The 24,925-nt window shown below is 45.2% G+C and overlaps 1 protein-coding gene across 3 annotated transcripts in view; it reads left to right on the forward strand.

Annotated features, from left to right (window-relative positions):
• Positions 1 to 10,273: 10,273 nt before the first annotated feature.
• Rangap1 (Ran GTPase activating protein 1) overlaps positions 10,274 to 24,925 on the forward strand; it is a 36,918-nt gene continuing 22,266 nt past the window's right edge. For 2 of the 3 annotated variants that reach the window (XR_013343594.1, XM_026405906.2), the window contains exons 1-4: positions 10,348 to 10,437; positions 15,640 to 15,789; positions 20,377 to 20,504; positions 23,345 to 23,404. Coding sequence is in view for 2 of the 3 variants with exons in the window: in XM_026405906.2 (XP_026261691.1) it covers positions 15,678 to 15,789; positions 20,377 to 20,504; positions 23,345 to 23,404 (300 nt within the window). In the remaining variant the exon portion in view is untranslated. Of the gene's footprint in view, positions 10,438 to 15,639; positions 15,790 to 20,376; positions 20,505 to 23,344; positions 23,405 to 24,925 lie in introns of all 3 variants that reach the window. The other variant, XM_026405907.2, reaches the window with a different exon arrangement.

Consider the following 24,925-nt stretch of genomic DNA (forward strand, 5'->3'; position numbering starts at 1 on the left):
ACATACCAACAAAGATGTTGTGTCCGCCGAGAACTAAAAAATAAATATTAAAAATTCTCTCTCTCTCTCTCTCTCTCTCTCTCTCTCTCTCTCCTCTCTCACTCTCTCTTAAAAAAAAATTTAAAAAAAAAAAAAAAAAAGAAGACCAAGTCCCTAGCTCTGTGACTTGCTGGCTGGGTGACCCCAGGCAATCCTTCAGTATCAGTTTCCTCATTTGTAAAATAAGAATAAGAACACTGAATCAATATAAAGTTTGTTTCAAGAATTTGCTGTTCAAGATTGGTTACAATGAAATAGTGCCTGGTAAGTATGTAGTACAATTACTAGTCCCACAGTAAGGGCCAGATAGATGTCAGTTCCACACCCTCTGTGTAAATTTGCAGTGGAACACTCTTGACAGCTTATCACATCAGCCACCATTGTTATTAGCACTCTCATTTTATAGATGGAAATGCTGAAGCCAGTTGGATTGCCACATCTTACCCCAAATGAATTAGCTGGTAAAATGTGGAGATTCTTCAGTCCCATGCTCCTGGTGAAATACCACATATCATTAAAAGAGGAATGTCCATCATTTAAGGGAGATTCAGCTGAATGCCAGCCCCTCATATCTTCAGTGTAGCATCAATTTGTTAAACTGTTCTGACTGCCAAAGATGGTAAAGGGGACCTTTATTACAAGACCCCAGTCAAAGATGGAGGTGATTTGGAGAGGAGGGCCTGGCACCAGTAGGTTATTGCCGCAGTCTGGCTGGGCACAAAATAACCGAGCCGCCACGAGGCACTTGTAGGTTCAAACAGGAACTCCTTTATTGCCCGAACTCTCACTGGCCCTCCACCCGTACTCCCCAGGAACTCTCCCCACCCTGGTTCCTCAGGAGAACTCAAAAGTAGCAGGTGCTGCCCTATTGCCGGACAGCAGGGGTCTATATACAACTGAATACACAGCCTGTTTCAATCCAGCATCATCCAGTCACTTAATTATCATTATTTTAATGGCTCCCTGGCATCACCTCTCAACCACTCCTTCTGGCAATGCCAGGCGCCATCCCAACTCGGCTGTGGCTCTCAACAGGTTATTTTCTAGAAAGTTCTGATATTGGACTGCAAGGCTCTGTGTCATACATTAAAGCTGAAGTGTCAGTAGCAGCCACCACCTATTTATTATGAGCCAAAGACTTTGCATATGTTGATTCTCTTACCTTCTCAAAAGCCTGTAGGCAGGAATTGTTTTCAGGTGAGCAACAGACATAAAGCAGTTAAGTGGCCTGGTCAAGATCATGCATCTAAGAGGCAGAGGTGGGATTCAGTCCCAGACCTTTCACGTGTACGGCAGGACCATTGTACCATAATGTGGACATCTTAGATCTGGATTTGTCACTAGTTATCCCCAAGGACTTGTCATTGGAGTGGGTTGCTGGAGAATGGGAATCCAAGGCTCATGCTCCTGATCTCAAGGAACTGACAGGTATATCATTCATGTGTCCCTTCTTCTGTGAGCACCTTCGGTACCTGCAGCAAGGTATCTTAACTTGAGGTTTAGGGAAGGGCCCTGAGGATGTATGCAGCATTTTAGGTTTAGGTTCCTTTTCTCTCATGTGTAAATTTGGGGTGCTGTGGACTGAATGTACCCCCCAAATCTACATGTTAAAACCCTTATCCCAATGTGATGGTATTAGGAGATGGGAACCTTTGAGAGATAATTAGGTCATGAGGGCAGAGCCTTCATGAATGGGATTAGTGTCTTTTTAAGAAGAAACACCAGAGAGGGTTGAGGTTATGGCTCAGTGGTAGAGTGCTTGTCTAGCATGCATGAGGCACTGGGTTTGATCCTCAGCACCACATAAATATAAAATAAAGAGATTGTGTCCACCTAAAACTAAAAGATAAATATTTTTAAAAAGGAAGAAGAAACACCAGAGAGATGATCTCTCTCTCTCTCTCTTTTTTGCCAGGAGCATATACAGCAAGAAAATAGCCATCTGTAAATGAGGAAGGTAACCCTTTCCAAGCACAACCTGACCATGCTGGCATCCCAATCTTGGAATTCCAGCCTCCAGATCCATGAGAAATAGGTTTATGCTGTTTCAGCCTCCCAGATTATGGCATTTGTAATAGCATCCTGAACTAAAATGGGGTAACAAGAGAATAGCCACGTATTGCCTCATCATGAGGATACATTCTGAGAAATGTATTGCTGGGTGATTTCATCATCATGCAGATATTATAGAATGTATTTCCACAAATCCAGATGGTTGCAATTTACTATAGACTGAGTGTATGTGATGTATGCTGTCACGTATGTAGTCTGTTGTTGATACGACTGTCCTCATCTCATAGGATCATGTGATGGTAATATTAAATGTCAACTTGACTGGGCTATGAGGTGCACTTAACAAATAATGGCAAGGGGCTGGGGATGTGGCTCAGCGGTAGCGCGCTCGCCTGACATGCGTGCGGCCCGGGTTCGATCCTCACAACCACATACCAACAAAGATGTTGTGTCTGCCGAGAACTAAAAAATAAATATTAAAAATTCTCTCTCTCCTCTCTCACTCTATCTTTAAAAAAAAAAAAAAAAAACAAACAAATAATGGCAAACATTATTCTGGGGCTGGGTGCAGTGGTGCATGCCTGTAATCCCAGCAGCTTGGGAGGCTGAGACGGGAAGATCACAAAATCAAAGCCAGCCTCAGCAACAGCAAGGCATTAAGCAACTCAGTGAGACCCTGTCTCTAAATAAAAAATACAAAATAAGGCTGGGATGTGGCTCAGTAGTTGAGTACCCCTGAGTTCAATCCCTGGTTACAAAAACAAACAAACAAACAAACAAGAAAACATTAATCTGGGTAATTCCATGAGGGTGTTTTTTGGATGAGTATAACATTTAAATTGGTAGACTGGGGGCTGGGGATGTGGCTCAAGCGGTAGCGCGCTCGCCTGGCATGCGTGCGGCCCGGTTCGATCCTCAGCACCACATACAAACAAAGATGCTGTGTCTGCCAAAAACTAAATAATAAATATTAAAAATTCTCTCTCTCTCAAAAAATAAATAAATAAATAAATTGGTAGACTGAGTAAAGTTGATTGCCCTTTGTAAAGTGGGTGGACTTCATCCAGTCAGTCAGTGGGAGGTCTGAATAGAACAAAATGCTGGCTTTCCCCTGAATAAGAAGGAATTCTTCCTCTTTACCTTTGAGCTGGGACATTATATTTTTTTTCCTGCCTTGGACTCAAAGTAAGTGTAACATTAACTCTTATTTGAGTTTACTCACCTTCAGACTGGAGGAAAACCATTAGCTCTCTTGAGTTCTTCAGTTTGCTGAACGTAGATTTTAGGATTTGTCAGGAGGCTGAGTGCAATTCGGAGATAGAGCACTTGCCTAGCATGTGTGAGGCACTGAGTTCAATCCTTAGCATGGCATAAAAAATAAAATAAATAAATAAAATAAAGTCAGGCTGTCCATCTACAATTACAAAAAAAAAAAAAAAAAAAAAGATAAGGTCTTGTGAATCCATTCCTTACACAAATTTGTCTACCTATCCCATTGTTTCTGTTTCTCTGGAGAATCCTGACTAATATGAGGTCCCTACAAAGATTCAGTGAGCTATTACATGCAAAGCATTGATACACGTGTGATTATTATTAATTTTTTATAACAATTAAGAAAAAAAATTTTAGTTGTAGATGGACACAATACCTTTATTATTTTATTTATTTATATGTGGTGCTGAGGATCAAACCCAGGGCCTCAAACATGCCAGGCAAGTGCTCTATCACTGAGCCACCACCCCAGCCCCATGTGATTATTATTTTTAAAATAAATTATTTTCTGGGACCCAATCCATAAAATTCAGATTCTCAAACATGAGGGTGACATAAAAAAAAAGAGAGGAGGAGAATCCATGAGCCTCAAGGGTGTGAGAGGTTGGTCATGGACAACTGCAATACAAAGGAAGAAATGCAGGCAATAAAACATGATCTCATTTGTCCCCAATGTGTTATTATGAAAATATTCAAACTCACAGCAAGTCAAAAGCACTGCACAGTGATGCACCACATGTTCTGGATTATTTACCACTGTTAACATTTCGCTCTATTTGCTTTATTACATATTCTTCTATCCATTCATTTATCATCCATTTGTTCTCCTGTCATTCATCCACAGAACATTTTTGTTATTAAAAAAAATACCCACAGGTAATTTTTAAAAAAATATTTTTAGCTGCAGATGGAAACAGTATCTTATTTATTTATTTGTTGGTACTGGGAATTGAACTCCTGGGTGCTTGATCACTGAGCCACATCCCCAGGCCTATTTTGTATTTTATTAGAGACAGGGTCTTCCTGAGTTGCTTAATGCATTGCAGTTGCTGAGGATGGCTTTGAACTCGAAATTCTCCTGTCTCAGCCTCCCAAGCTGCTGGGATTAAAATGGGGTAACAAAAGAATAGCCATGTACGCCCAGCAACTTATTTATTTATTTTTTTATGTGGTATTGAGAATCAAAGCCAGTGCCTAGCACATGCTTGGCAAGCACTATGCCACTGAGCCACACTCCAGGCTCCTATAGGTAATTTTAAATTTTCTCCTTTATGCTGTTTAAAATTTATGTTAATTTAAAAAATGAATATCAGTAATTTTTTTTAAATTTTTTGGTGGTACTGGAGATCAAATCCATGGCTGTGGATATGAAGGCAAGCACTCTGCCACTAAGCCACATCCCCAGCCCTTTTCTTTTAAATTTTATATAGAGACAGTGTCTCACTAAGTTGACCAGCTGAACTGTGTTCCTCCTGCCTCAGCCTCCCAAGTAGCTGGAATTACAGGTGTGTATCACCATGCCTTCCTGATACCATCTCTTTCTCTCTGTGTCATGATGGGATTCTCAGGAGCTGGAGCAGCAGGCGCTTGCCTACCATGTGTGAGGCACTAGGTTCAATCCTCAGCACCACATAAAAATATAAAAAATAAAGATATTGTTTAAAAAAAAAAAAAAGAGCTGGCACGGTGCCTGTTTGAATGTAGATGTTTTGGTAACTCTTTGTGGCGTGAATGAATTCATTATGGTTATTCATTAAGTTTAAAAAATACTGTTTTCTAATCAGGAGTCCTGGGCCTGAAGTGAGTGTACGTGGTTTGAGCGCCTTTCACAGATGTGGCTGCCACCACCTCCTCTGAGAGGAAAGGAAGGGACGCTGGAGGAGACTCCCCTGCCTCCCTGCAGATCCATCTCTCTGGTGGGGCCCCAGGCCAGCGCTGGTTGGGTCTTGGGAATGTCTTCCCACATTCCTCACGTGTCTGGCATATTTCAGCCATTTGTTTTTGATCTGACTAAATGGCAAGTCCACAGCCTTGGTAGTTTTTCAGGAAACCAAGATAAATATTGTTATTTATTCCATTTACAATTGGCAATTAAGTTTGCTTTCAGGCACCAGAATGGAATTTAAAACATTCATAAGTAATTTAAAACACTCATAAGTAAACCAGATTAATCAAAGGCAGCCTGCTTTTCTCTCCAAAACATTAAAAACATAAATAAATAAAATAAAATAAGGGTAAAAGCCTCTCAAGGGCAAAAGGCCTGGAGACCATACCCTCACCAGTCCCTTCCAGACTCTGCTCACACTCACAGGGTGACTTGCTTTGTGTGCATGTGTGTGTTTAAAAGGCCCCAGAGACCTGGCTTCTACTGTCTCCTGTCTAAATCACTGTGTAATTTGGGCAGGTTATTGGACCCTCTGGGCCCCAGCTCTTCATCTGTTGAAATGAGGAAAGGGGAGGCTTGGGATGCTCTGTCCTTCAGTCAAAGGCTGATTTTTTCTGGGTAAGGCAGAGTAGCTCTCAGATGAGAACTGGGAAGAAAGCAAGCTGGAGAAAAGGCAGGAAAGAGAGAGAGAGAGAGAGAGAGAGAGATGACAAGTGTCCCTTCCAGTTCTGCAAATCCCATGATCCATTAGCTGGGTGAGGAAAGGAAGGATCTTCTAAAATGTCCTGTCACCCACCTTCCTCTTCCCTTTGGGAAGTCTCATTCTCAGGGCTCAGGGGAGTCTTAAGAAATAACACTGGGTTGAGTGTGATGGCACATTCCTGTAATCTAGTGACTGGGGAGGCTGAGGCAGGAGCATCAAAAGTTGGAGGCCAGTCTCAGCAATTTGGCAAGATGTTCAGCAACTAAATGAGAACCTTTCTCAAAATAAAAAATAAAATGGGCTGGGATGTAGTTCAATGATTAAGCTCCCTTTGGGCTCAATCCCCAGGAAGAAGAAGAAAAAGAAGAAGGATGAACACTGGAAAAGGGTGCCTGCGGATCATCCCCAAGGAAAATCCAGACAGATCTGACAGGTTCTAGCTGGAAGCAGCACAAGAATAGCATCAGGCTCACTTCAAAGCATCTCAGCCTTCTCAGGTGATGATTAATTTTAAGCAAACATCAGTGACCATTACAAGAATTCAAATTCTCCACAGTGAGGTGGGGAGAGGACCCACCTCTCAGCAGTTGTGTGAATAGGGAGGTTACAGATCCTGTGGAGCTCCAGTTTCTCCTCTCTGTGTGTGAAGGAGGGTGGTTATGATGCCCACTTCCTTTCTGGTTGTAAATATTCAGTTAGTGAGGGTGACATTAAAAAATGAGAGAACTTGAAGCACCTATGACAAGCAAGGAAAGATAAAGTACCTGCCCCAGAGACCCTTCCTGGCTGGGGAGGGAGCCATCAAGAATAGTAATTCTGGGCAGGTGCAGTGATGCTCCCCTATAATCAGGAGACTGAGGCAGGACGATCATGAGTTCAAAGCCAACCTCAGCAACTTACCAAGGCCCTAAGCAACTTAGCAAGACCCTGTCTCTAAAGAAAAAATAAAAAGGACTGGGGATGTGGCTCAGTAGTTAAGTGCCTTTGGATACTCTCAATCCCTAAATCCCTGGTACCAAAAAAAAAAAAAAAAAAGAAAAGAAAAGAAAAAAAAGAAAAAGAAAAAAAGAAAAAAAAAAAAGAAAGAAATACTAATTCTGATGGAAAAAACCCTCAGGGATACAGATCAAGTGTTGTGGGGTTTGCAGCTTACTGTGGACACCTGAGGAAGGGTGACTCATTTCTACTAGAGCAATGACCAAAGGCCTTGTATGAGGTGTCATTGGATATGGGCCTTGAAGGCAGAAAGAAGGCAGGTGGGGAAAGGACCCACTTCTCAGAAGTTGTGTGAATAGGAAGGTTACATTTCCTATGGAGCTCCAGTTTCTCCTCTCTCTGCGGGAGGGAGGGGTGGTTATGATGCCCACTTCTTTTCTGGTTGTAAATATTCAGTTAGATGTGCATTAAAGTATCTGGCCCATGCCTGTTTAACTCTGAGTTGCAGGTAAAGCAATGGCAAATGTGGGCTGAGTTGTAAGAGGTAACTGTGGAAAGAAGACTGCATATGTTGATAGCGACTATCTCTGGGAGCCAGAGTTCAGGGCCATGTTTACTTACCTTTATCCTGTTTTATATGGGTTGGACCCTTTATAGTTAATACATGTTATTTATATAATGGTTAAAAAGTGTTTTGTAATCAGGCATGTTTGGCACACACCGGTAATCCCAGCAACTCAGTATGAGGCCAGAATATTTGGGTTTGAGGCCAGCCTCAGTAACTTAGCGAGACCATGACTCAAAATAAAAAATGAGGGCTGGGATGTAAATTGTCCTGTGTTCAATCCTCAATGCCAAATAAACAAAGTGCTTTATTAAAACAGAAGAGGGGTTGGGGTGTGACTCAATGATAGAGTGCGTAACTAGCATGAGTAAGGCCCTAGGTTAGAGCCCCAGCACCCTCAAAAAATAAAACTAAACAGAAGAAAAGCTATTGTATTTTTGATACTTTTTTTCCTCCTTACAAGTGTCAAAGTATACATCTTGAGGTTTATACTTAGAGTAACAAAAATTCTGTGTTTTTCTGCACTGAAACAGTTTTCAATTATTTGAGTTGATTCTAATTTTGTTTTGCTGTCCTTTAAGTAACCTTTTCTTTAAGAACAAACTCTTAATCACGCCAGAAATTTTCATGTCCATCGATAATTACTGCCTAGAATATCTGGCTATTGTATTTTTATACTTTAAACAATTCAAACCTACAGAAAAGTTGCAATGTTCAAAGAACTCCCATATATTCTTCACCCAGATTTACTTAACATTTGACTACATTTGTGCATCTCTCCACGTATGTATATGCTCTCATTGTTTTCTTAGCTATTTGAGGGTAAAATGCAGACTTCATTCCCCTACTTATATAAGCATTTCCCTGCCTAAAAACAAGAGCAATCTTGTTGAGATATAGAGGAAAAAACAAAGTGTTTTTCCTATTTGCTCACTGAAGAATCAACACAAAATACTTCTGTGACTCCAGATGTGTGGGGTTTTCTCCCACACATCAAGCAAGCAATTGGTTCTGCAGCAGACACTGGCTGAGTGTCCCACAAGGATTTTAGGAGTCCCATGTGATGAAAATGGACTCCCCCATTTTTTTTACATCATACTTATACAGCCAGTATCATAATCAAGATAAATTTAACATCAACACAATATTATCATTACGAATTTTTTTTGAGAGAGAGAGAGAGAGAGAGAGAGAGAGAGAGAGAGAGAGAGAGAGAGAGAGAATTTTAATTCTGATTTTTTTTTCGGCGGACATAACATCTTTGTTTGTATGAGGATGAACCCGGGCCGCACACACGCCAGGCGAGCATGTTACCGCTTGAGCCACATCCCCAGCCCCAGGAGAGGATTATTATTGACCAAGAATAGGAGCAGGAGCTAACCTCTCAAATCAGCTTCCCACTCCTTAGGGGTTAGGAGGTTATAGATACAGGGTAAAAGAAATCAGGGAGAATAGGCTAATAAAGGGGGAAAATATTCATGTCTTTTCTGGGAATGGGCAGAGATTTTTTTTCCCTGGGAATTCAGGCACCAGCTCTGTTTTGAGCCTTTTCTGGTTCTTTGCGATTGGTTGCTGTCCTAGTAATTGTCAACTGTCATGGTGCTGGCGTGTGTGGTTTAACATGTACATGAAATTATAACGAAGTTAGAGGGTGTCTGGCTGTCACTCTGGCAGCCATCTTAGATCCAGTGAGGTTCATGAGCCCACAGGAAGAGAAACTGCTGGCCTTCAGGCATACAGCCCTCGAAAATAAGCAAGATTAGGGCTAGGTAGACATTCGGCTATGTCACTGATTACTGCAGGGTAATACTGTCATCTGATATACAGTCAAATTTTGTTAATTGTCTAATATTGTCCTTTATAGCAACCCCCACCCCAGGGAGACTCATATCCAGGGTCACGTATTGCGCTTAGTTGTCGTGTCTCTTACTTTTCATTTATTTATTCTGCGATGCTGGGGATCAAACCTAGGGTATTGCACATGCTAGGCAAGTGCTCTATCCTTGAGCTATACCCCAGCTCACTTTTCACTTTTAATCAGCAACAGTTCTTCAGTTTTTCTTTGTCATCAAGACAAAGAACAGGTACAGACCAGTTACTACGAAGCATGTCCCTCATCTTGGGTTTCTCGTCTCATCAGATTAATTTGATGCATTACTGAGTGGATGATCCTGCTGTCCTCAGTCGACCACATCCGGAGGCTGCAAGGGATGTCAGTTTGTCCTGCTGTTGAGTTCACGCGGACCACTTGGTTATGGCGGTGTCCGCAGGGTTTCTCCAGCATCGAGTTACTATTTCCCCTTTTTCATTATCAATAATTTGCAGCTACTTATGTAGAAGCCTCCAATGTCCTTTCAATTTCATGGGACCAAAGAAAGGGAGTCTTTTCCTTCCGGAAACGGATCCCTATTTCTTGCCGAAGAGAACAAGAATCACCTCTCAGGTAGCAGCAGCCGTTGTCAATAAAGTTGTGCAAGCGGGAATGCAGACCTTCTCGGAAGGGTGTGGCTAGGCGGCCGCAAGGCCCGCCGGGAATCGTAGTCTCTGGGCGCTCCGGCTAAAGACCTCCCTGCGGTCTCGCCTAGAAGCCGAGAGGGCGGGCGAAGAGAAGCGCTGCGCGCCCGGGCGCGGTGCACCATGGGACTGGAAGTTTGCGGCGTGCGCCCAGCCGCGCCCCGCCGCGCCCGCGCGAAAGGACGGGACTTCCCTACCCGGTGGGCCGCGCGCTCGGGGCCGGGGGTGGCCAGCCCGGGCTCGAACAAATCAAATCGAAGGAAAGAAACTGCCGGCTTTCAAAATCCTCCTCCTCCGCCATCATCCGCCGCGGTGCCGAGAGCAGGTGGTGTAGGAGACACAAGTGACGAAAAGCCCCGGGGGCGCGAGCCGAAGGCGGCTGGGCGTCCGGACCGCTGGACCGGGGGCGGCGAGCAGGTCGGACCCGACCCGGACCCTAAATCCGTCCCTGCCGCTCCGGGCGGACGCTCGCGCTCGGGTCGCCCCACGCGGCTGCGTCGCCTGTTTACGGTAGGGCCAGGGTCCCTCTCTTCTCCCGTCACCTGCCTGGGCTGGGGCGCTGGCGCGGCGGGTGGGCGCCGCTGAGCGCCTTCTGCACGCCCGCGGCCGGCGCGGGCAGGCGGCGCCGGCTATTTCACTAGTGGGTAAACTGAGGCCCAAAGAGGGTGACTTTCTCGCCGCAGCCGCCCAGCCCGCGGCTGCCAGCAGTGGCGTCTCACAGGAGCGTGGGTGTTAACCTGGAGGCGGTGCGAGTCCGCCAGGGTTCCCGGGTGGGGTCCACCGCCGCTGTCACGTTCCGCGGGCCCTCGCGCGTCGCTCCCGGGCCGCCACCTCCCGGCCGGCCCACGCCCGCTGGGAGCCGGCTGGCGCAGCTGCCCGGGATCCGCGTGAATCACCGCCGACACTCGTCCGGATACCTGGACGTGCATCCAAGGACGCCTTCCACGCGGCAGCCGAGAGCGGAGAGGACGTTTTTGTATTAACCGTTTGTCTTTGCTCTTATGTTGGCCCTTTGCTGACCTTGGGCACACCAGTATCTATGCTTTGGTTTCTCAGTCTTTAAAGTGAATGGGGGATAGCGTGCGTGCGTGCGTGTGTGTGTGTGTGTGTGTGTGCGCGCGCCTGTGTATGTGTCTTAGTCTTCCTGGCCTGAGCCATAGGAAGTTCTATGTCCTTTCCTCCTGGGCACCCACCACCACCATTTAACTAGCCTAAGATTGTCCCATCTTACATTTGCAGATGGTGATTGGCTTTTAGATTAATTTTTTTCCCGTTTCATCTGGTTATTCTTTGTGCACCTTCTAAATGCCAGGCCTATGCAGATAGTGATTCTGCCAAATTACACCGTCAGAGCATGTTTTTTCCTCTGCTAGAATCCTTTTATCAGTCACTCAAAAGTGAAAACCTCGGATCTTTTTTTTTTCTTGGGGGGGGGACATTTGAACTCAGGGACACTTGACCACTGAGTCAAATTCCCAGCCCTGTTTTGTATTTTACTTAGAGACAGCATCTCCCTGAGTTGCTTAACGCCTGGAAGTTTCTGAGGCTGGCATTGAACTCCAGATCCTCCTGTCTCAGCCTCCTGAGCCTCTGAGATTACAGGTGTGCACCACTGTGCCTGGCTGAAAACCATAGTTCTTAAAATGGCCTTTGTAATGAATTTCTTTTTAATTATCTTTTCTCATCTCCTGTGTCCATTCTCTCTTCTGCTCTATGCTCCAACTCCACTGGCTTCCTTGAGTTCCTCCATTCCCCTGTGCGTATTCTATTCCCTTCAGGGGAATGCTCTTTCCTCAGGTGTCTGCATGGTCTAATTCTTAATATCCTTCAGGTCTTGAATTAAATAGTAATTCCCTCAAAAGTCCTTCTCTAATTATTGTACTTTAAATTGCAACTCAGGAAAAAAAAAACACCTTATTCATTTCCTCTTTGTTTTAATCAAACATACTATGTTGTGTAAAATATATGCTTCAAGAAGGCAGGATTTTTGTTTCATTTACTGCTGTACTCCTTATACCTGGAACAGTGTTCAGTACATAGTCGAATTGTTAGGGATGTTTACTGCTTCCCCACTGCTGAAGTATAACACCAGAGAAGCACACCAAGGCAAGTTTAGAGTGGAAAGTAGAAGCTTTATTAAGGACAGCAGAAAAGGGGACTGGGGATGTGGCTCAAGCGGTAGCGCGCTCGCCTGGCATGCGTGCCGCCCAGGTTCGATCCTCAGCACCACATACCAACAAAGATGTTGTGTCCGCCAACTAAAAAATAAATATTAAAAAAAATTCTCTCTCTCCTCTCTCACTCTCTTCTTTAAAAAAAAAAAAAAAAAAAGGACAGCAGAAAAGACTATTCCCCTGTGGAAGGGGGGACCCAAGAGGTGGAACCCATGGAAGGCGAGGTCTTTCCCTTTTTATAGCTAAGGTCGTCTTTCAGCTTTCCTGAATTTCTGTCCTTTGTTATCTTGAAGTGATAGAATGTAGGTGGGAAGACCCTAAAGGTGAGGGGCAGACAGGGCTGGTGGAGTAATCTGGGCAGGAAAGGCCTGGGCCTTATTTGATTAGCACCTCCCTGTTTGCTGGGGAGCTGCTTCATTAACATTTCTTTAGAATGGGCTCTGGGCCTTGGGAATATTTTTTTTTTTTTTTTTTTAAAGAGAGAGTGAGAGAGGGGAGAGAGAGAGAAAGAGAGAATTTTTAATATTTATTTATTTTTTTTAGTTCTCGGCGGACACAACATTTTTGTTGGTATGTGGTGCTGAGGATCGAACCCGGGCCGCACGCATGCCAGGCGAGCGCGCTACCGCTGAGCCACATCTCCAGCCCCCCTTGGGAATATTAACCTTTCAATTCCCCAAGTGCTGCACTGCTTTCCTGGGCTCCATTCTCAACCTGGCCTTCATTTTCAATTGATTTTACTCAATATCAGACCCAGACCCAATTTACCTAACTGCACTAACTACCTATCTTTAAATCTGGCTTCATTATGAATGCTAGATTCATTACCCATAAAGTAATTCATGCTTATTGATAAGGAAAAATCCATGGGGGTAGGGGATAGCCTGTCTGTTTGAGCCCAGAAGAAGCCTGAGGGTCATAGGAGAATGAGGGGCTATCATAGCTGAATCTGAGGGCTAGGGATGTGGCTCAGTGGTACAGCACTTGCCTATTATGTACAGGGTCCTGAATTCCATCACCAGCATCAAACCAATAGCAGCAACTGTGTCTGAAGGTAAGGAAATTGGGAGAAGATGCTTTCAAGGCAACACCTCCTAGTTTTTTTCTTTATATCACTCTTCTTTGGTCTTAGATGGCCTGCCATTTCTTCATTGTCCATTCTGCCAGTCTGCTGGGCTCCTGGCTGGAAGAAACAACTGCCCCTGGTGTGATATTGTGGAATGTGGGAATGTGTGTGTGTGTGTGTATGTGTATGTCATTGTCCAGCATCCTGGCATACAACTCCTAAAATCCTGAAGTGATGTGCATGCTATTGAATTGGCTACTAGCTGGTGACCTCTAGTAGCTTCAGAATGGGGCCTGGTCATTAGAAAGACTTAGGCAGCATTAGAGGATTGAGATATTCAACCCAATCTCTGAGGAGGGAAGTGGAGCTGAAGGTTAAGCTGATCATCAATAGACAGTGATTTAACCAATTATGTCTACGATGGAGCCTCCATAAAACCCCAGGAGAACAGGGTTTGGAGAGCTTCTGGATTGCTGAGCATGTGGAATAGGTTCTTGGAGGGTGGCAGAGCCAGAGAAGACATGGACACTAAGCCTCTTCTCCCATGTTACCGGGTATCGAACACAGGGGGACTTGGGCATTGAGTCACATCCCCAGCCCTATTTTGTATTTTATATATTTATTTAAATTACTGATGGATCTTTATTTATATGTGGTGCTGAGAATCAAACCCAGTGCCTCACACATACTAGGCAAGCACTCTACCACAGAGCCACAACCCCAGCCTCTATTTTGTATTTTATTTAGAGATAGGATCTCACTGAGTTGCTTAGTGCCTTGCTAAGTTGCTGAGGCTGGCTTTGAACTCTTGATCCTCTTGCCTCAACCTCCCAAGCCACTGGGATTACAGGTGTGCACCACTGTGCCTGGCTCTATATAGCTCTTCATCTGGCTGCTTGTTTATGTTTTTTATAATAAACCGTAAATGTAAATAGTGTTTCCCTGAATTTTGTGAGCTTCTGAAACAAACTGAGCTCAAGGAGGAGTTTGTGGGAATCCTCATTTAAAGTCAGTAGGTCAGGGCTGGGGATGTGGCTCAAGCAGTAGTGTGCTCGCCTGGCATGCGTGCGGCCTGGGTTCGATCCCCAGCACCACATACAAACAAAGATGTTGTGTCAGCCGATAACTAAAAAATAAATATTAAAATTCTCTCTCTCTTAAAAAAAAGTAAAGTCAGTAGGTCAGATGTACAGATAAACCAACTTGAGGTTTACATTAGAATCAGAAGTGGGTTCAGTCTATGGGATTGAGCCGTCAATCCGTGGAATCTGACACCATCTGCAGGTAGAAAGTGTTGGAATTAAATTAGAGGACACCCAGTGCTGTCTGCTATAGAATGAATTGCTTGGCTCAACCCACACACATCTGGTATTAGAGGTTGAGTTTGTTTTCTATATACTGGCCTATTGTGATGATGGCTCTTATGATGTAGAGACTTTTGGTCTCCTAGGAATCCATGAGGGGCTACCATGGCTTGCCCAGTATCCTGGCCAGGGTTAATACCATACTTACAGTGGGCTTGGCCCTGTGCCCCACCCCCAGAGTCATGCCAGGGTGGGCAGCAGGGCAGTCCCTGGGATGGATGACCTGGATCCCTTAGCCATCTTTGTTCTGTTTGATGAATGGGGCCTTCAAACAGAGAGCCACCAAGATGATCAGGCGGGTGTGTGCTTGGGGTAGATCTTTGAAGCCGTTGATCTGGGACTTAACTGCCATTCACTCGAAGGCAGGGGAAATGGGCAGTTCACATGGTTTTCCCAGTGTTCCTACCAGGGCAGTTTGGCAGAGGAAGACTTGCAGCAGGATAGTTCTTCAGAGGCTAAACATGATCTTTTTGCTTTCTTGGTACTTCCTCCACCTTTCTAGAATGATTCGTTTTCTAATGCTATTTTCATTTCTCCCAGTGGTTTAGCTCTTGGGTTCTCTGTGGCAGGGGGCAAAGGGGTCCAATTCCCGAGATGACTGATGTTCTACCCTGAGAGCCTCCTCTGCAACCAGTGGTCCCAGGAGACTCCTTTATTTTTTCAGTACCAGAGAATGAAGCCACAGGTGCTTGACCACTGAGCTGCCTCTCCAACCCTTTTTTTTTTTTTTTTAAATATATATATTTTATTTAGAAACAGGGTCTCACTGAGTTGCTTAGGGCCTCTCGAGTTGCTGAGGCTGGCTTTGAACTGAGGCTTTGCCTCAGTCTCCCAAGGTGCTGGAATTACAGATGTATGCCACTGCCTGGCTGAGACTCATTTCTTTTTGGGGGTCGATGGGTACTGAGGATTGAACTCAGGGGCACTCGACCACTGAGCCACATTCCCAGCCTTAGAGACAGGGTCTCAGTTGCTTCGTGCCTCATTTTTGCTGAGATTGGCTTTGAACTTGTGATCCTCCTGTCTCAGCTTTCTGAGCTGCTGAGATTACAGGCATGAGCCACCATGCCCAGCTTGAGACTCCTTTCTTAATAAAACTTCTCCTCAGTTTGCAGATCTCCAGGGGAGCCCACCATCGTGGCCAGCATGGCCTCCGAAGACATTGCCAAGCTGGCAGAGACCCTGGCCAAAACCCAGGTGGCTGGGGGACAGCTGAGTTTCAAGGGCAAGAGTCTCAAACTGAACACAGCGGAAGATGGTGAGTGCAATGTACACTTACTAATTGTCAGGCTTTGAGCTATATATCCTCAGTATTTGTCTTGGCAGCTCTATGAGTGACTATCATTGGACCTATTTTAACAATGAGACTCAAAGATCAATTGTCCAGGAGTGGAGGTGTAGCTTACTGGTAGATGACTTGACTAATATGCGTAATACCTGGTTCAATACCCAGCGCTACCAAAAAAAAAATTTTTTTCTTGTGAGTTCACATAAACATCCCTGCTGGTCTGTATGTTCACAATCTCAGGAGGGAATGGTAATGAGGGGAACAGTAAGTCCTAAGATACAGCTTCTGATTTCTGACTTTAGCTCTGGTACTCTTCCGACCCCTACCTTCATTCACTCCCATATTCATGAAATATCTGCTGCCTTCCTCAGCTGAGGCCCTGGTGGGTTGCATTAAAAAACAGTCTCCCTGGGGCAGTGGTGCAGGCCTGTAATCCCAGGGACTTGGAGGCTGAGATAGGATGATTGAGGTCAGTCTGGGCAACTTAGCAGGACTGTCTCAAAATAAATGTAAAGGACTGGGAGTGTAGCTTAGCATTAGAAAAGTTGTCTCGTGTGTGAGGCCCCAGGTTCAATTTTTAGTATCAAAATATATATATATATATATATTTCAGGGGTTGTGGCTCAATGGCAGAGTGCTTACCTGTACAAGTGAGGCACTGGATTTGATCCTCAGTACCATGTAAAAATATATAAATAAATAAAAGATATTGTGTCCATCTATAACTAAAAAAAATTTTTTTTAAATAAATAAACAGGTAGTGTTATCCTATTTTGTGGAAATGGAAGCACTGAGAGTTGACGTGTTGTAAGTCCTTAGCTAGTAAGCACCAGAGATGGTATTTAATGCAGAATCCCAAACTCTACCTTTCTTCACGTGTATCCCATTCACATCTCATAGCCTGTAAGCCAAAACTTTTCTTATTTCATAGATAAGAAAATAGAGGCCCATAAAGATTGAATGACTTGCCTAAAGACCTGTAGCTAGTTAGGATCAGAGCTGAATTTAAAGCTGTGCTGTAACTTAGTGAGATCCTGTCTCAAAAATAAAATATAAAAAAAACTAACTGAGGGGCTGGGGTTGTAGCTCAGCAGTAGAGTACTCATCTAGCACGTGCGAGGCCCTGGATTCAATCCTCAGCACCACATTAAAAAAATAATAAGGGCTGGGATTGTGGCTGTGGTAGAGCGCTCACCTAGCACGGGCGAGACCCAGGTTTGATCCTCAGCACCACATAAAAATAAAAGGCATTGTGTTGTGTCCATCTACACCTAAAAATAAATAAATAAATAAATATTAAAAAGAATAATAATAAATAAAATAACTATAACTAAAAAATAAATATTAAAAAAAATAAAAAGTAGCTGTGGATGTGGCTCAGTGGTTAAGTACCCTGGGTTCAATCTCCAGTACCAAAAACAAATACATACATAAATATATACATAGATACATTTTACTTTGAGACAAGATCTCAGGTACTTAGGGCCTCGCTAAATTGTTGAGGCTGGCTTTGAACTCTTATATTTTGAGGGGGAGGATACTGGGATTGAACTCAGGGGCACTCGACCACTAAGCCACATTCCTGGCCCTATTTTGTATTTTATTTATAGAGACAGGGTCTCACTGTTAAGCATATTGATTTTGTTGAGGTTGGCTTTGAACCCATGATCTTCCTGCCTCAGTCTCCCGAGGAGTTGGGTTTAGCACCACCACACCTGTCTTGTTGTTTTTGGTACCAGGGATTGAATCCAGGGGAGCATAGCCACTGAGCCATATCCCTAGCCCTCTTTATATTTTTTATTTAGAGACATCATCTTGTTAAGTTGCTTATGGCCTTGTGGAGTGGTTGATTTGAGGCTGGCTTTGAACTCATGATCCTCCTGCCTCTACCGGGATTACAGGCATACACCACTATGCCTAGTTCCCAGTCCTTTTACTTTTTTTTTTTTTTTTTTTCTTGATGGTATTGGGGATTGAACCCAGGGGTGTTGACCCACTGAGGCATATCCCCAGCCCTTTTTAATATTTCATTTAGAGACAGTGTCTTGCTGAGTTGCTTAGAGTCTCACTCAATTGCTGAGGCTGGCTTTGAACTGCTCTTCCTGCCTCAGCCTTCAGAGCTGCTGGGATTATAGGTGTGCACCACTGTGCCTGGCTACTTTTTTTGTACTGGTATTGAGCCCAAGGTCATTTACCACTAAGCTACATCTCCAATTCTCCAGCCTTTTTTATTTTTTTAAATTTTTAAAATGCCAGGCAAGTGTGTGACCTCTGAACCCCAGTCCCTTATTTTTTATGTTGAGACAGAGTGTTGCATAGGGCCTCAGTAAATTGCTGAGGCTGTCCTTGAACCTAAGATCCTTATTTCTCAGCCACCTGAGTTGCTGAAATTACAGGTGTATGCCACCATGCCCTGTTTGCATCTCACAGTATTTTTGAGGCCTCCTGGGGTTCAGGCTTAGCCAGAGAAACTGGTTTGGACTTGCCTGGTTGTCAAGGTGTGCAAGCAGCCTTGCTCCCTCCCTTGGGCCAGAGCTGTGTGAATCCTTGGGTTGCTAGGAACATTCCTTTCTCTCCATAGTGCTTCAAGATTCACAGGGCTTCTTCCTGTTCTTTCATCTGTTTGAGATCCTTGTATAATCCTTGTGGGAAAGAGGTGACAATGTTGATATTTTATAAATGAGGAAAAAAGAGAGGAGATTTAAGTAACTTGTTTAAGGTCATTTATCTGGTAAATAGCAGAGACAGAATTATTATTTTGTGTGTTTGTGTGTGTGGGGTGCTGGGGATTGAACCCAGGGTCTTGTGCATACGAGGCAGGCACTCTACCAACTGAGCTATATTCCCAACCCCCAGAGCCAGAATTTTAACAGAGGTCTCACTGAGTCCTTGCTCTTATGCTTCTGAGTAGATATTCAGTAAACATGGATTTGCTATTAAATGTCATTTATTGAACAGGGTTAGAGTATTAAATTTCATACAAATTGTATCTCAGCTTATCTTTACAAAATTCCTTGAGAGGGCCGAAGATGTGGTTTGATGGTAGAGTGGTTCCCTAGCATGTGCAAATCCCTGAGTTTGATCCCCAACTCTCCCAAAAAAATCCTTTGAGATAGGCTTTATCTCCATTTTGGGAAAACTGAGGCTCAAGGAGGTAATACAATTTGCCTAAGAGCAAACTATAAGTAGTGGAGCTGAGAATTCAGCTTTGGCTGATAATCTGCATAGATGATTTTTCCACTTTACCACCAGTCTGTACATGGTGTCTCCTATCTTGTGGTCACTGGGCACCCAGCTTACAGTCCCAGCCTGTAAGGGACTCCTAACCTGGAGTAGGAATGTGGTGCTCAGACAGCAGTTTGTTCATGTTCTGAGAGATGTGAACAAAGGGCCTTAGGAAGGTAAGGCAGGGAGAGGGTCACTTTTAGCTTATTCATGGATAATGTGGCATTTGAATTGTTCTTGAAAGATGATTTGAAGGAGATGATTTGCTGGCAATGAGAACACATGAGTTAGGCTCAAGAGCTGAGACCTAGAGGGTGGGTGGGCTGGGGAGAAAGGAAATTCAAAGCCCATAGGGAGGCAGGCAGAGGCCTTTCCTTGTATGTTGTGCTGAGGAACCTGGAGGCTTCAGTGTGAGCCCAGAGGGGACTCTGTATTGGCTGGAAGTGAACCAGAATGGGAGGAGGCCATGGTGCTAGTGAACAAGGCCCTTTTCTCTCCCCAGGAAATCATTTAAGAACCAAAGAAAGTACTTTGTGCTCTATGAGGCAGAGTAACCAGCATACCATTACTCTGAATAGTAGAGGTTGGAAAGAGAAGTCTTATGAGAAGGTCTCCTGATGATTGGTTATTCAGGGATGAGTTGGGTCCATCCCTAATCTGTTATGTGAGGAATGGTGGTTTTCAATTTCTTGTAACCCTGCTTGGGTTGAAAACCAGGAGAGAGGCAAGTGCACCTGTGACCCCACACCTCTTGACCCTGCCCTCCCATTCTGGTGCGTTTCCTTCCAAGTTTGGTCTGTGCTCCTGCCTCTCCTCAGGGCTGAACTTGTGGACAGCACAGTACCCCTGACAATACACTGACATCATGCATACAGTGTGAGTTAGCTCTTTCCTTGGGACCCTAGCATCTCCATCCCCATGTAAGCGTTACCTTGAGCAGCCATCCCATCTCACTGACCTGGCTAGTCCTCAGATATCAGTTGGGGCTCCCTTTTGGAGTGGTCTCCCTGTTTGACCTGGTATGCTTCCCATAACTCTCACTTGTCAGAGTTGTCCTTGTTACAAGCTGCTAGTTGATCTTTTTCCTTGACTTCTAAGCCTTTTGTACATGCCTTGTTTTAGCAGTCATTGCAGGAGAATTATTTGAATAGCTGTGCCCCCTGCTAGGCTTTGAGTCTGTCTGATTCTCCTCTATACATCAGGGCCTGGCGCATGGAGTATGGGCACCATAACCCTTGGAGTATATGAGTGATAGGTGGTTACCAAACTCTCTCCTACCCCAACTGTTTGTGACTCCAAAAACCTAAAGTACTGTTCTTTGGTCCTGAGCAGCTAAAGATGTGATTAAAGAAATTGAAGACTTTGATGGCTTGGAGGCTCTGCGCTTGGAGGGCAACACGGTGGGTGTAGAAGCGGCCAAGGTCATTGCCAAGGCCTTAGAGAAGAAGTCGGAGTTGAAGGTGAGATTTGCAGAGCAAGCAGGCCTGGGCTGGTTGAAAACAGCCTTCTGCTCACACTGCCACAAAACTCCCAGGCCCCTGCCTTGGTGACTGTCACCCACACAGTTCCTCTTCCTCTGGCCATCCCAGATCACATAGCACTGACTGTGGTCCCTCTTTTTTGCAGTGAGCATTAGGGTATGCTTCTCGGGTGGCATTAGGAGTGCAGGAAGATTATTGGGGTGACACCTGTGAAAGAAAAACTGGAGAGAACCTTCAGTTTGCAATGCAGATCTGACACCCTTGAGGAGGAAGGATGTAGAGTTAACTAGCAAGTACTTCTTTCTGTGAGATTGTTCTGAAAAACCCACCAGCTGGGAGCTCCAGAGCAAGGATTGTCCATTTAAAACAGTCTTGTGATAGGAGAAATGGCCAGGCCTCAGAGGTCCTGTTCTTGTAGTCATTTGGGTATGTGCTGAAGCCAGAGGCCACAGGTCACTACTCCCTACTGCTGAGTCACATTCTTTTTTGCAGGTTAAATCTAGGTGGTTCCCCTTCTTGGCCAACACAAAGGGCAATTCAGTCTTCTAGCCCAGGGTTCCCAAAATGGGTTCCACTGAATACCAGTCTGTCAATATGCTCTTTGAGAAAAGTAGAGGTATCAATTCAGAATTTCAGGGGTGGTGGGTCAGGTGTGGTGGTGTACACCTTTAATCCCAGCTACTTGGGAGGCTGACACAGGAAGATCACAGATTGGAGACCAGCCTCTACTACTTAGTGATATTGTGTCTCAAAGGGGGGTGGGGATGTAACTCTGTGTTAGAGTGCTCCTGGGCTCAGTCTCTGGTACTGAAGGGGAAAAAAGTTGTATGCCACTATGTCCAGCCTTGTGTATACCTGTTTTATAAGCCAGGGGAACTGAGGCTCAGGGGTGCTGATTCAGTGCAGGACTGTGATGCCAGGACATTGCAGTGTCTGCAAGTTTGTTTACAACAGAGCTCTTAAAGGGTATTTCCTTAGGAAGGTCATAGTCAACAAAGCCAGGGCCATTTTGCTTTTCTGCCTTCAGCCTAAACAAAAGAAGTCAGCCTGCCCCATGACCTCTGAAGAACAGGAATAGAGGACTTGTGGACCTGGAGGCTGCAGGCCACAATAAGAGCTGAACTTTGGCATCCATGGGCCTTGGTTCAGTCCTCAGCACCATCACTTGTCCACTTTGCACTGAATTTGGCTATTCCTCCTTCTTGAGGTCGTTCTGAGAGCCTGGCTAACAGGAATGCTACTTGCATTTTCTTAGCTGGTGCAAACCCAGCTGGTCTCCAACTTGCCTCTCTAGTGGAAGAAGCCCTAAGGCAGGGGCAGGGTGGAGCTGCCCTTGATGGCTTTCAGAGACTGGTGGTGATGCAAGATACAATGTTATCTGCCCTATGAGGTCTTGACAATTGACAAGAGTGCACCCCAGGTCACTGGCTGAGATCAAGTTCATGTGAGTTCAAGCTCTAATGCTCTACTGTTCCCTTGAAGATGATCAAGGTGTAAAGCCTTTCTCAGAGAGGATTTCAGGGTGTGGGGGGTGTGGGGCAGGGAGTGTCTTCGAGTCAGCTGAGTGGTGATTGGAACCCTGTTCTGTGCCCTGGAGTTCCATGCCAATCCTTTATCTCATCAGAGGGGTTTAGGAAGCTTCAGGGTGAGATACCATTGTCCGGACTTTGGATTTCTGGCTGTAGCTCCAGGTTCCTGGTCCTAAGGATCCCATGTATGGGTGTAACTTAGCAGACCTCATGTAGAGTATATAGCTGAGGTCTGTCCCTGGTTTGTGAATGATTGACTTTATTTGAAGATATGAAGAATTTTTCTGTAAAAGCTAAATTCCTGGTTGGGTGTGGGTAATCTCAGCTACCCAGGAGGCAGAAGCAGGAGGATCCCAAGTTCAAGGGCAGCCTGGGCAACTTGGTCAGATCTTAAAATTAAAAATGAAATGATATGACATGATGTAAATGGAATAACTGGGGGCATAGCTTAGTGGTAGAGCACTTCCTAGCAGGCACTGGTTCAGTCCCCTGCACTGCCAAACAAAAGTAAAGAACTTCCCTAGTATGTAAGGCTGGTCTTGGTTCATATAAGATCTGGATGTTCAGGTGCAAGTGGCTTTGCCAGTGTTACATCAGACCCAGTTTTGGCCTGGAAAAGATAGGGGTTGCCAGGGTTTATTTGGGGAGTGGACACATCAACCAGAATTGGGGAGTAGGATTGTCAAAACCAAGCTATGTGGCCTATATCTTTCTAACATTTATTTGATAATTTACTAAATTTGCTAACTTATAATTTCAAACCAAATATCACTACTCTAAATGGAAAACCAGCGTGCCTTATGATAAAGGAAGTAAAATATTGTAGTGAATTCCAATTTGACACTGTTGTCACCTAAAGGCTCTGAGCCTGAGCCCTGCCTTTGTTAGGCAAGAAATGGAAGGTAAGTGAGTCTAGCCAGTCCCAAATGAAAGGTGGTCCTCTGGAGGTGATCAGCAGGGTTTAAAAGACACTTTAAAAAGGACTTTCTTGGTGCTGAGTCCTATATCATTTTATCTTCCTCACTCAGGATCATGTCAGGTGTCCAGCCAGAGGGTTGGACAGATTTTCGATTTTCTTGACACTTCTCAAGGCACAGGTGTGACTTGAGAACAGGCCTCCAATTCGACCAGCTCCAACTCAAACTGGTTCAGCTTTTGCTGACAGAACCCAAATTAAGACATCTTGTAGTGCTCAGGTGTCCCGAGGGCACAGGGTGAAGTGCTGCTGTGGGCTTTACTTCAGGCGGCCTGAGGGCTCCAGCTAACTCTTCCCTTCTTTCTCCTGCACAGCGATGCCACTGGAGCGACATGTTCACCGGGAGGCTGAGGTCCGAGATCCCTCCAGCCCTGGTAAGGAATGAGCTGCCACTCTCCCCAGGCCATTCCCAACCTTTTTCTCATACCTGTTCTTTCTGGAGACTTAGTTGTATGTGTCTCCACATATAGCTAAGCCAAAGAAATGGAAGCCAGCCCAGTGTCTGCCCTATGTCCTGACCAGAAGTGCAGTGATGAGGACAGGCGGTATAGGGGATAGAGCCAAAGGATGGGGGTTCATATTGGAGGAAGTGGAACTGAGAACAGGTGTCTTGGGGTTTCTCCCCTCACTGTGGTCTTATCTCCTCCCTGACATCCTTTCCTGGCACCACCTCCCTGCACCCTGGGTCCCGCTCCCTCATGACCTCAGTCCGCACACAGTCTACTGTGGTTGATCCATTGTTCTCTGGCCCCTCCCTTTCTCATTCCACTGCTTTTGGTTTTTTGTCATGGATGGCTTCCCTCTGCTTCCTGTTCCTGGGGCTCAAAATTACTAGGGTCACATTCCCAGATTGAGTGTGCACATGTGTATGTTGAAGGGGCATCACACACAACAGAAGGCTTGCCTGGGCACCTGGGAGGAGGCCTGTCCTCGTGGCACAGAGCTGGTCTATAGCAGCAGGCCTTCGAGGCACAGGTGTGGGGCTGTGGTTGGCATGTGCACCCTGCTCCTTCTTGGGTCTTCATGCCTCTGGCCACTGGTGTTCCTTACCAGGGCTGGAGGGATCTGGACAGAGGAATGAAGACCCAAGGAGGAGTAGGGCGCACATGCCAACCACAGCACCACCCTTCCTTCCACAGGGCTTCAATCTAGCAGACAACTGGGGTCATCCAGGGTGACAGGTGGTCTAATGGTCTTAGAGACGGGCCCTGGGGTTGGGGGGAGGCATCCATGAGGCCCTTAGAGAGTTGGTGGAGTTTGTGCCCAGTCTTGAAGGATGAACAAGACCAGGTGAGGCCAAGTTTCAGAATAAGGTTAAATGAACTCGTGGGTGGTTGATTTTAGGGTAAAGCAAACTTCCCTGTGGCATCCTTGCTCCTGGATTCTCACTGTGCCATTCTTGGTTTTCTGTAATTTTAGCATTAATTTACTTTAGCATGAGGAGATAATTTTATTTCCACATTCCCTATTACGGCAACGAATCTTTTTTTTTTAAAATATTTTTTTTAGTTGTCAATGGACCTTTATTTATATGTAGTGCCTCACACATGCTAGGGCAGGCGCTCTACCACTGAGCTACAGCCCTAGCCCGTGGCAACAAATCTTTAGCTGAGGCTTAAGAGAACTTGGGGCAGGGAATGGCAGATGCAGTGAGGAGGAATGGATGCAGAGTAAGCAGTTGTGGCCGCCTGAGGGCTGGAGGTTAGCTGGGGCTCATAACCTGGGACCAGGCCTGCTGAGGGCAGGATGGCCAGAAAACATCCTGCTTTGTTGAGTGGTAGCAGGACAGAAGAAATGCCTGTGCTTGTGGCTTGGGTGAAGACAGACTGTCCCCTCTCACATTCCTGCCACCGTGAGCCATCTGCCCAGTCCCATTTCTGTCCACTGTCTCTGGC

Source organism: Urocitellus parryii, chromosome 5, assembly GCF_045843805.1.
Source record: "Urocitellus parryii isolate mUroPar1 chromosome 5, mUroPar1.hap1, whole genome shotgun sequence".
NCBI lineage: Eukaryota > Metazoa > Chordata > Mammalia > Rodentia > Sciuridae > Urocitellus > Urocitellus parryii.